Raw genomic sequence first — 12,811 nt, 5'->3', positions numbered from 1 at the left:
TGGGAAACACTCTGTTAGAAGGTCGGTCTCTAGACTCAACAATGTTCCAGGTTTCTTGTCTCAGGCAGCACCTCAGGATCACGCCATCTTAGATCTGGTCTCCTCTCTCCTTCTTTTGCCACAAGTCACCCACTGCATATGGCCTTGCTGAGCACTCAGATCAAATGTCTGCTCTAACGGCAAGCTAGTAGTGATGGGTCGTTCATGAACGACCTGAGACAAAGCTATGGCTCCCTGGTGTGAACGACGGGAGTTGGCACCTCAGAGAGAGCCACTAAATCCTCTTAATGGCTTTCACTGGGTGTAAAATAACCGTGTTCGGCAGATGTAAACCCACCCACATGAACCAAACCTCGCCCACTCATCATTTTAATTGGCTGCTTGCAAGTAGGCAGGATCTTGGCAGCATTAAAGTCACGGTGAACACATATTTAATAGGGATCCATTTAGGATCCAAACGAGCCAGCTCTCTTAATCAGCGGAACCAAGTGAGTCGGATCACCAAAAAGAGCCGAACTGCACATCACTACAAGGCCCTGTCTGATCTTCTAGATGGAAACTCTCTCTGTGCCTTGCTACCCCTCCCACTATGGGCTACTCCCAGACATTAACTCTTTCTTACCTTATTTGCTGTCTGTTGCTGGGCAGAACCGTTTCCTCACAGTACAGTGCAAAAATATTGCAAGGCAAACGCAATCTATCACTAACAGAACATTTTACAACTCACCTTGCACATCATTAACACTTATCACATTATACAAGACATATCATAATAACATTGATGTCTTCAGGGGGGAACAGGGCATCTCCTTACACGCACATAAAGCAAAGTAAACCAGTCAGGTCCCATTAGACCATTGGTAGATGCTGGAAATTGTGGCAGGATACTCCGACAACCATGTGTCAAAGTCAAATGATGGCAGACTCTGGGTGGAAATAGAGATTAGGCATAAAGAGCTTGTGCTTACTTTACCGCTCAGGATCACTAGACACTGCGCTCCTCTGATGCACAGCACGGACCATTGGTGCATCCATGCCGCTGGTCCGAACGGTCAATCTTCAGGAGCGCATTGATGCCCGGGCAAACCGCAAGCTGGGAGGGACAAGATTGACAACCCCTTTAATACAGGGGTGTCCCCTGCTCAGGATCCTCGGCTGCTCCACACCGACAGGTAGTGATTGACAAGTCTTTCTAATGAGTGAGGGTCTGACCACGGAGTCTCCAAAATATTGGGGGAACCTGGACCCTAATTCCAAGGTAGAGCTCCACATGTGGGAAGCAATCTGGAGATACAAAAGTGACTTTGTTCTCGGACCCCCATCACTTAGATATTCGACTAAATGCTTCCAATGCAAAATCCCTTTTAGCACCTGTGGTCCCTTTAAGGTCAGACGTTGCGGTAACAGAACCCCTATAATTGACAAAGCCACAGAGTTTTTTGCTGGAACACCACTGCCCATCATCCGAACCATGGCAGCTACTTGTTGCTTCACCCCATTAAATACAATTAGGGGTTAGTCATATGTTGGGATTTATTGCAAGTGTGTAACCCTCACACAGATGTAACGTGTAACGATTGCGGATAATATAGTTCTAATGTAATTTACAGTGGCTTGCAAAAGTATTCACCCCCTTGGCTTTTTACCTATTTTGTTATATTATCACCTGTGTTTAAATGTTTTTGTAATCTGTTTTGTGTGTGTGACATCAGCGCTAAATAGTCTAAGTTGGTGAAGTGAAGTGAGAAAAATATACCTTATTTTTCGCTTTGCAAGATGCACTTTTTCCCCCCAATCATTTGGTGAAAATGGTGGGTGCATCTTAGAAAGCGAACATGCCTTACCGATACCGTGTGTGTAGGCCGCAGGCTGGGATGAGGGGGTGTCTCCGGGTATCCGGCGGTTGCTGGCTGGTGCTGCGGGTGTCTCCGGTGCCCAGCGGTGCTGTGTGGGTGTCCGGTGCTGCCCGGGGCTCTGCTGACATTTTGCGACAGGCCAGAGCCCCGGCACTTCCATGGTTCCAAGTGCGGTGGTCTCCGGGAATATGGCAGCCGCCGGGGGCGGCGCATGCGCAGATGGTAATCTCGGGACCAAGATCTTGAGAGATGAGATCTCAGCGCTGAAATCTCATCTCTCGAGATCTTGATCCCGAGATCACCATCTGCGGCGGCCATATTCCCAGAGACCACCGCACATGGAACCGTGGAAGTGCCGGGACTCTGGCCTGTCGCAAAATGTCAGCAGAGCCCCGGGCAGCGCCGGACACCCAGCAGCAGCACAAGACCTCCGCAGCAGCGCACCGCACATCTGAGCCCCCCTAATCCCTGCCTGCGGCCTGCAGCATCACCCCACTCCTGCCTCCTCCAGCAGCGACCCTGGAACCACGCTTCACCGCAGCCACCTCCACCCCCGGTAAGCAATAAGATGCAAGGATTATAAGAAGCACCACCATTTTATTAAAAAAAAAATATATTTTTCTCCTCAAAATTTGAGGTGCGTCTTATAATCCGAAGCGTCCGAAAAGTACAATAAATCAAATTTATTGGAATCTATGGGATCAATTAACTATAAATTTGCATGTGCATATGTATTTACCACCTTAGCTATGAAGCCCCTAAAAGTTTCTGGCGCAAGCAATTACCTTCACACGTCCGATGTTTAGTTACAGGACATCCATCTGTGTGCAATCTAAGAGTAACACGTCTGTCAGTATATACACTTTACCTTTTCTGAAAGCCAACAGAGGCTGCAGCACCATTAACAAGATGTCATGACCCAACAGGGGTCGGTCCAGCGGACGGCACAACACTCACACAATGGGATGGAAAAAGGGAGAGGAAGGCCCTAACAATTGGGAACGAGGGATGGGGCACCTCCTAACAATGACCTGTGCCTATCCCTAAGCTCCCCTAATGCCGTATGTGGGTCTTTGGATCACTAAGGTAAATGCTGTGTCTTGCGCCAAACCAGCACAGCTTACCGCACCAAGAACACCATCCCCACAGTGAAATATGGTGGCAGCATCATGCTGTGGGGATGTTTTTCAGGGGAAACATGTAAATGTTTAGGAGTTGCCTACTCAAAACAAAGCTTAATCCTATTGAGAATCTGTGATCAGACTTGAAGATTGCTGTTCACCAGAGGAAACCATCGAACATCAAGGAGCTGGAGCAGTTTTGTCTTGAGGAACGGGCAAAAATCCCAGTGGTGAGATGTGGAAAGCTCATAGAGACTTATCCAAAGCGTTGTGCAGCTGTAAAAGGAGGCTCTACAAAGTACTGACTTTAGGGGGGTAAATAGTTATGCACACTGAACCCTACAGTTATTTTGTCCTATTATTTGCTTTACAAAAAGTTGAAACCCAAATGTTCACAGTTGTAGGCATGTTCTTTACATGAACTGATCCAACCTCAAAATAAACTGTGAAATTACAGGTTGTGAAGTAGCAAAACACAAAAAATGCCTATGGGGTGAACAGTTTTGCAAGCCACTGTATCTCGATTATCATCTTTACATTTTTGCAGTCATTCTGTGTGTGTAGGGCTGATGTAAGAACATATACAACTGTTCACTCACCTGTATGTCAGATTGTAATGGTCCCATTTCAGCAGCCCTGGTGTCAGAGTGTAACGTTTCGCCCTCAGGTGATACGGCAAGCGAAGAACCGGGACTGGAGCCACCACAGAATCTACCTTAGAAAGAGTTAAAATGTCAGATACAAGATCTGGACCCGTGGAAGGGTGAACAACGCGAAACGGCCATCGTCCCGTTTCTCTTTTCTGCATAATCTGCACTTGTCCTTGCCCGCACAACCTTGTCCATGCAACGCTTTGTAAAATAAAAGACTAAGAATTTTCCTTCACCAACATTTGGAGTATTGCTGCGATTTTTCTTCATTTTGGGAAACTTATAGAAAAAGGGAATGCAATAAGGCAAGTGTTGCTACTAGAATTTGTTTTATTTTTTTTTAAACTTGATTGTCCTTTTAAAAAGAATCTTCCACTTGCCATAAATATTTACCGTAAATTTTTCCCCTATTGTAAATGTCGCCGTTTTCCTGAATCCGACGTTGTTTTTCTCTTGTTTCTGTGCCGCTCCGTTCCTGAGATATGGCCTCCTCTACCTTGTATATAAATGTAAAAATTTTTATCCAACTGGGTGTGGTCCTAAAGAAAGCTCCCATAGAGAAGAGTTGATGAGATATGGCCTCCTCTTCCTTGTATAGAAATGTAAGAATTTTATCCTACTGGGTGTGGTCCTAAAGAAAGCTCCCATAGAGAAGAGTTGATGAGATATGGCCTCCTCTTCCTTGTATAGAAAAGTAAGAATTTTATCCAACTGGGTGTGGTCCTAAAGAAAGAAGAAGAGTTGTTGACCACTCCCACTTTGCATAAACGACTAGATTTTTATACAGGGAAGAAAGGGCCATATCTCAGGAACGGAGAGGCGTAGAAAGAAAAGAAAAACAACATCGGATTCAGGAGAACAGCGGGATTTACATTGGGTAATAAAATTACATATACGCTAAATGACTAGTTTGGGTGCCACGTAAAAAAACCTTATCTGTAAATGCCTATATCTGCTTGTTACTGGCGCGCTGCATCTTCCAAATATAACGCGTGGCATTGTGGTTTTGCAGAGATCTCCGTTTGCCTTTCTCCAGCTTTTGCTTTGACTGTAGCCAGGCTGTCTTGTATTTATGGCAGATCTGGGAATAATCCCATACTTGCAGAACGTGTGATGCTGAAGCTGAGATTTTCATTCCGGGGAAATCGTGACTCAGCATAAATCTTCCTATCTGGAATATCGCTCAGAGCAGAGATCGGGAAACCATGCAGGGGCTTGTACTAGTGACTTTCCTTACATACAAGCCTCCCCCATAAACATGCTTTATTAGCGATATCAGACAATTTTGAAGAAAACCAACTTCGGAACAGAAATTCTTGTAAAATTTTTTCTGGAAGTCCTAAAACAAGTCTGTCACTTGGAAAGGCAGTATAGGACAGGATGAACTTTCTGTGACCAGAACGTACCATGTACTGAAATAGGCACGCCACTAGCAGGGGGCCCCTGGAAAAGTGGAGACCCTAGGCAGCTGCCTGGTCTGCCTGCCCCTATCGCCGGTCACCCAGATAGAAAGCTTAATGATGGCTGCTGCTGCTCACGTATCTGGCATGGTACTTTATAGGACATTGCAAGACGCAGAATCTGCAAAGTTATGGGCATTTGGTCACTGAAAAAGGAGCTTCACTATAGACATAGCAGACATTTATCACTTATCCACAGGATACGTCATACTCTGTTTTCTGGGGGTCCCGATCCCCTGTTCTTCCTCTTAGCAGCAGGTTGTGCATAACTGCTGTCATTCTATGGGGCCGACCGAGAAACCAGAATACATCATCCCAATAAGTGCACCCAAAAACAGTAAGGAAGGATAGGTGATTGGGACCCCTGTTCTTGTGTCCTGTGGGGGTCCCAGTGCACAATCCAACATTTACTCATTGTGGGTAGGTGATATCATTCATGGGAAAATCCAGAAAAATCCCTTTAAATGGGTATCCTAACCATTGACACTCCTGAGATTTCTTGCACCCCATAAGGAGGGATCGCACGGTCCTACGACGCCATTTTCTCAATGGGAATATGTCTAAGAGTGAGACCCCCGAGACCCCCAGCTATCGGACATATCCAGAGATCAGACATGTCGTCGGATGTTTTTTGCAGCCGGTGTGATCACACGATTAGGTCACCGCTCTCCTGTGGATATTACCGCACCTGTCAGGCAGTCATCTCCATTTTCCTTCCTCTCTATGATAATAAGTAATAATTGCCGCTACACTGACACAAATCTCCAGCTCTGCAATTTTACACTAACGTAAACACGTCCCGGTCAGCGCGGTCTCATCCAGCTGCGATTTCTCCTACAAGGAGATGACGTAATCGTCTGTGCGGAAACAGATGGCGGAATCCCACTAATATGGACTAATTGCCTGACGAGCGCCAACAATACTATACCGCCACATCGTGCACAGGAGATCTACCATACAGTGATAGCGGATTACTGGATAACGTGTAATATTGGTGTGTAATACTGTGCCAATATATTGTACAACGATCTCTGGGTGACCGTGTATTAGATGTTCACACCGAGCAGTTACAGGGAATATGTCAGCAGAGAAGACCCTGTAGGTCAGGTTATTAGGAACACCCCCACCATCCCTCCTGTAGTCTGTTTACTTCCCTTCCCCAAGTCTGCTATTGTCTGCAGCGCTGACGTCATGTTGACAGCGCTGCAGCCAATCACTGACTTTAGCTGCCTTGAGCCCACTGTTATCTACTGTATATAGAGGTGTTATCAGTCATTGTACAGGAGGAGGAGGTGAGCTGTGACATCACCTATTGTGAATGGTGGATCGTGTGTTATCTACTGTATATAGAGGTGTTATCAGTCATTGTACAGGAGGAGGAGGTGAGCTGTGATATCACCTATTGTGAATGGTGGATCCTGTGTTATCTACTGTATATAGAGGTGTTATCAGTCATTGTACAGGAGGAGGAGGTGAGCTGTGACATCACCCATTGCACCCACTATACTGATATTAAGTGTGTTTTTCCAATTGTTTTACCTATCTATCTATACTGCCGATTTGCAACTTTTCCAACCTACATAGAATGGAGAGGTCTGTGATTTTTATCATAGGTACACTTCACCTGTGAGAGACAGAATCTAAAAATTAAAAAAAAAAGAATCACATTGTATGATTTTTACATAATTTGCATGAAATAAGTATTTGATACAATAGAAAAACAGAACTTAACATTTGGTACAGAAACCTTTGTTTGCAATTGCAGAGGTCAGACTTTTCCTGTAGTTGTTGACCAAGTTTGCACGCACTGCAGTAGGGATTTTGGCCCACTCCTCCATACAGATTTGCTCCAGATCTTTCAGCTCCCTCCAAAGATTTTCTATTGGGTTCAGGTCAGGAGACTGACTAGGCCACTACAGGACCTTGAAATGCTTGTTATGAAGCCACTCCTTAGTTGCTCTGGCTATATGTTTCAGCTCATTGTCATGCTGGAAGACCCAGCCATGACCCATCTTCACTGCTATTACTGAGGGAAGGAGGTTGTTGGCACCACCAAAGTATGAGGTTTCCCCCACCATGCTTCATGGTTGGGATGGTGTTCTTGGTTTTGTACTCATCCTTCTTCTTCCTCCAAACACAGCGAGTGGAGTTGATACCAGAAAGGCCTATTTTGGTCTCATCTGACCACATGACCTTCTTCCAAGCCTCATCTGGATCGTCCAAATGGTCATTGGTGAACTTTAAACGGGCCTGGACATGTTCTGTCATGGGCAGGGGGACCTTGCGTGCCCAGCAGGATTTTAGTCCATGATTGGATAGTGTTTTACTAACTGTAATGTTTGAGACTGTGGTCCCAGCTCTCTTCAGGTCATTGACCAGGTCCTCCATTGTAGTTCTGGGCTGATTCTTGACCTTTCTCAGAATCATCCTTATCCCAACGAAGCGAGATGTTGCATGGAGCCGCAGACCGAGGAAGATTGACAGTCACCTTGTGTTTCTTCCATTTTCTAACAATTGCACCAACAGTTGTTGCCTTCTCACCAAGCTGCTTGCCTATTTTCCTGTAGCCCATCCCAGCCTTGTTCAGGTCTACAATTTTGTCCCTGGTGTCCTTAGACAGCTCTTTGGTCTTGGCCATGGTGGAGAGGTTGGAGTGTGTGGACAGGGGTCTTTTATACAGGTAACGAGTTTAAACAGATGCAATTAATACAGGTAATGAGTGCAGAGTAGGAGGCTTCTTAAAGAAGAACTAACAGGACAGTGGGAGACAAAATTCTCGCTGGTTGGTCGGTGATCAAATACTTACATCATGCAATAAAATACAATTTAATTATGTAAAAATCCTACAATGTGATTTTCTGGTTTTTATTTTTAGATTCTGTCTCTCACAGGTGAAGTGTATCTACGATAAACATTACAGACCTCTCCATTCTTTGTAGGTGGGAAAACTTGCAAAATTGTCCGTGTATAAAAATGCTTATTTTCCCCATTGTATAGATACACACCATGGTCAGTCAAACAAGTAGGAACCCGTCATATATATACGTCGATTCTAAAAGTACTAAAAAAAAAAACGATCATGAGACAGTTTTATGGTCAGGGATACCACCTCAGTGTGCAGCAATGGTCTCTCGGGGATTTTAAAACAAGTCCGACACTTGAGCAATCCTATAAAACTAATGTTCTCAATATGTGCGGACCTATTCCTGAAAAGAGGCCTTCATGCTCCCGTAACTCGGCGGTCAGTAACGCCGCGAGGCTGTGCACTACAGTCCATGTTCTCCAGCATCTGAAGAAAATAATGACATCTCCAGGAACATGGGCACAATTCTGCTGGAATATTCAATTTATGACCCTCTACAATATGCAATGTTAAATTCTACTCTCATCTTATGTGGATTAGGGGGCTTTAAATGGAATCCAATAGCAGGTTTTCTATGTAATCTGAGATTTTAAAAAAATGTAGGCGCAGAGAGCCTGATTTCAGTAATGTATCACTTACCAGCCTGTGTGTTGCAGTCTTAATAAAATCAGTGTTTTATCAGCAGGAGATTATCACTACAGGAATAGTTGTCTGGTGCCTCCTAGTCAACTTGCTCTGTGTAATCCTGCCCCTACCACTGATTGGCGTCTTCTGTTAAAGTACATACAACGCAGCCAATCATAATTGTGAGTGGGGTTATACAGGGCTATGAACTTTGCTAGATCTGCATGAGAAAATTTTGATTTATCAAGATGACAGCAAGCAGCCCAGTAAGTGACAAGCCACTTGAATCAGGGATTCTGTCCCTACATTATGCTGCTCTATGATTACAAAAACTTGATGACAGATTTGCTTTAAAATGTAAACCCTGTGTGTGCACACGAAGAAGAGATCTGTACCTGACCATTATAATCTGCATTTTCTCCAGTTTCTCTAATTTGCAATACAAAAAAAGAGGAAATACACAAAAAAAGACAAATTGCAATTTCTAAATTTTAACAATATAAATATCATGTAGCAAACACAAATCTGCGTTGCCCCGCTCTTCATCATTGACTATTACATTACATCACTAGGAGCGGTGACTACTTGTACCCGCTACAGATATCATATATCATATTTACATGGGGCATCATGCCGGTCATTTGGGTTGTGTCACAGTCCTAGTTTTTGCCCTAGGAAACAGGGTCTATAGAGGTGGTGCCCGCCCCATCGGGATTTTATGGTTATCTTTAATATGCAATCCACTTTCAGATGGTGGGAAGAGACTACAACGCACAACACAACTCAGCACACAGAGGTGGATGCCTGCTGTTCATCACTTTTTTTTAAAGAGACTCTGTGCTGAGCTTTCTAACAAGTCTTATTTCACTCCAGAGCTGGATTCATATCTACAATGCTCAGTACTGCTGTATAACGTCCTCCATGCTGCTACTGCTTCTCTATGTGTACTAAAAGAGCACAGAATGACTATGCAAACCAAGTACAGGTAATCTGTTGTGGCCATACATTGAAGTGCACCTTCCCACCTGCTTGTTTTCTCCTATCTCCAACCCCTTCTTCTTTGATTGACAGCTTTGACTTCATAGAACCAGAGAAGAGCAGAAATACATGAAAAACAAGCAAATGGGAAGGTGCACTTACATATTTGGCTACACCATGGTGCACCATTCTTTGTTTGAAGACTCATTCCGTGCTGAAAAGTCTTTTTAAGCAAATGGAGAGATGCAGCAGCAGCATGGAGGACATTACACAGCAGTACTGAGCAGTATAGATGTGAATCCAGCTCTGGAGTGAAATAAAAGACTTGCTAGAAAGCTCAACACGATTTTTTCAGCATCTTCCTCTACCTGGTTTCTCAGTCTGCTCCTCCCCTCTCTGTAGAGTATAAAGGTCTATGTAACCTGACACTTCACTGTGTTGGAAGTCCTCAACAATTCTCAGCTGTTTTTTTTTTCTGGTTTAGAGTGGACAAGAATAATTATGTCATAAGTTGGGATGGAAGCAGATTTCTCTGATGAGGTATATTACAAAGTTTCTTATATTAGCTTGCAAAGTTTGTTGAAAGTACAGTTCCCATCGAATTTAGGTCTACCTCTGCATTCCCTATAGATACACCCTTGCTACTGAACCAGAGGGGCATAAATTTGCAATCATGCGTCATAGCTGGATGATCTCTGGTTGCGAATTTCATACTTAATTGTGAGTTAAGTCAGTGAATAGTTTATAAGAGTTTGTGACAGCAGCGCCTCGGAACAAAGGTGGCAGAACACACATCTATTATGCATTATGTGCCGCTGGTGCCAGGCAGGCATGTCATTTCCTGCAGCTGCGCTCCCCGCGGGAACTTTTAGGCAGTGTTCACATGTAACATAAATGCTGCATTTTATTTCATGCATTTTGTAGTTGTCTGCACCATAATATGCAATAAGAATATTCTCTTGATTATTGCATTTTGCTGTTTCTTTTATGCGTTTTCCTTCTTATTTGATGCGTTTTTAGTGCAGAATCGGAGAATTTTTTTTTTTATGCACTTTTCATTCTCCTCTTAAAAATGCGATTTTTACTTCCATTTTTTTTCTAGCTCCATATAGAAGCTTATAGAGGAAAAAAAATGCACCAAAAAAAGCGCAATTCTACACATTCATTAAGCACACAGGAGGACAGGAGTTTGCATGAAATCACATCCACTTTGCAGGGATTGTTATCCTCAGTGGATTTTCTGCTCAAAAAAAGTGCAATATTTATAGCGTGTGTGAACGCGGATTTGTCTTTTACTCCCGGCGGATAACGATCTGTCCTTATCATGTAATATATATATATATATATATATATATATATATATATATATATATATATATATATATATATATATATATATATATATTGCCTTGTCCCATCACATGGCCAGGACAGATCACAATCCGGTGGGAGTAAAATATAATAGGATCTTGAAAACTAAAAATGTATAAAAATAAAAAATAAAAAAAAATTATTTGAAAAATTTGTAAAATTTTGGAAAAATAAAATTACTCAAATTTTGATTTTTTTTTTTTTTTTTTTTTTAAGGACACCCCGGGGTTTGACTCTTACCTGGGTCTTCCATGACACCAGTGATGAAGCAGTGACAATTCCCGCCACCAATACGAGGACGCCAAGTAATCCGAGCAGCGGCCAGGCGAATCTGCCTCCTCTGCCGCCGACGTCTCCATCTCTCTGACAGTCCATGGCACCTGGTTGAGAGATTCCAAAATTTAGGAATGGTTTCTGGTTCCTCTAGGAGCAGGTTTGCAGCTGGACCCCGGCTACATACGCTGCCTAATTCCCCCTTGTCTCCTGCAGGTTGATTATTCTTGCATTCCTCCGATTTCCTCCACCCTAATGTTGTGTCTCCTCGTTGGGTCGTCTTCTTCCCTTTCCTGTAGGTTCAGATGATTCTGTCTGGAGATGGGACAGTACAGGGCACTGCCTGGAGTTCCTGCCTCATCATCCTCTCTCTAAGTTTCCCTGTAAGTACTTTCTTTCTCCTACTTTCGTTAAAATGCCGGCTGGGAGTCAGAGCTGCCAACTATCCTTCTAATTGAAGCCAAATGTTCTCCTCTTTCACAGGCAATGGAGGGTTTGGTCTGGGACCGAGTTGGGGCGAGAGTGGGGGGATCAGGATCTGTACAGTCTACTTCTCTGTAACAGGAGGAATAAATCTGCTCCTGACAGTTCACTGTATAGAGACCCAGAAATGGTAAAAAAAAAACCTCAGACGATGAAATGTGACGGATATATGACTTATGTAATCTACCACGTGTGATACATAGTTGTGAATTACATGCTTAGATACTTGTGTCTACCATATATATTATTGTTGCCAACTTTTAATAATATGATGCACAGGTGGCGCCTGGATAAACATCACAGGAAGACCCCCAAACATGTTCTAAACTTTTCTAAAATAGTATCATGAAAGGATGCACAAAAAGAAGCCTTTAACCCCGGAGCTTTTTTTTTTTTTTTTTCGTTTTTCGCTCCTCTCGTTCCCAGAGCCATACCTTTTTTATTTTTTCCGTCAATAGGGCTTATTTTTTTGTGGGACGAGTTGTACTTTTGAACGACACCATTGGTTTTACCACGTTGTGTAACAGAAAACGGGGAAAAAATTCCAAATGCGATGAAATTGCAAAAAAAAGTGCAATCCCACACTAGTTTTTTGTTTGGCTTTTTTGCTAGGTTCACTAAATGCTAAAACTGACCTGATATTATGATTCTCCAGGTCATTGCGAGTTCATAGACACCAAACATGTCTAGGTTCTTTGTTATCTAAGTGGTGAAATAAAAATTCAAATTTTGCTAAAAAAAAAAAAAAAAAAATTGCGCCATTTTCCGATACCCGTAGCGTCTCTATTTTTTGTGATCTGGGCTCGTTGAGGGCTTATTATTTGCGCGCCGAGCTGACGTTATTAATGATACCATTTTTGTGCAGATACGTTTTTTTTTATCACCCTTTATTGCATTTTAATGCAATTTCGTGCCGACCACAAAAACGTAATTTTGGCGTTTTGATTTTTTTCCTGACTAGCGATCAGGTTAATCCTTTTTTTTATTGATAGATCGGGCGATTCTGAACCCGGCGATACCAAATATATGTAGGTTTGATTTTTTTTTTTATTGTTTTATTTTGATTCGGGTGAAAGAGGGCGATTTGAACTTTTATTTTTTTAAACTTTTTTTTTTTTTAATTTTGGCATGC

At 43.0% G+C, this 12,811-nt stretch overlaps 1 protein-coding gene across 4 annotated transcripts in view; it reads right to left on the bottom strand.

The window, feature by feature from the left end:
• Positions 1-11,669, bottom strand: part of MMP23B (matrix metallopeptidase 23B) — a 73,274-nt gene extending 61,605 nt beyond the window's left edge. The window contains exons 1-3 of one of the 4 annotated variants that reach the window (XM_069742462.1): positions 11,384-11,669; positions 11,164-11,303; positions 3,577-3,692 (exon numbers count right to left, since the gene is read on the bottom strand). In XM_069742462.1, coding sequence (XP_069598563.1) covers positions 3,577-3,692; positions 11,164-11,298 — 251 coding nt within the window. In that variant the 5' untranslated portion in view covers positions 11,299-11,303; positions 11,384-11,669. Of the gene's footprint in view, positions 1-3,576; positions 3,693-11,163 lie in introns of all 4 variants that reach the window. The other 3 variants (XM_069742463.1, XM_069742461.1, XM_069742464.1) reach the window with 3 other exon arrangements.
• Positions 11,670-12,811: the final 1,142 nt, after the last annotated feature.

Source organism: Ranitomeya imitator, chromosome 10, assembly GCF_032444005.1.
Source record: "Ranitomeya imitator isolate aRanImi1 chromosome 10, aRanImi1.pri, whole genome shotgun sequence".
Taxonomy (NCBI): domain Eukaryota; kingdom Metazoa; phylum Chordata; class Amphibia; order Anura; family Dendrobatidae; genus Ranitomeya; species Ranitomeya imitator.
The sequence above is the reverse complement of the archived record's forward strand: the minus strand, read 5'-3'. Positions and strand labels throughout refer to the sequence as shown.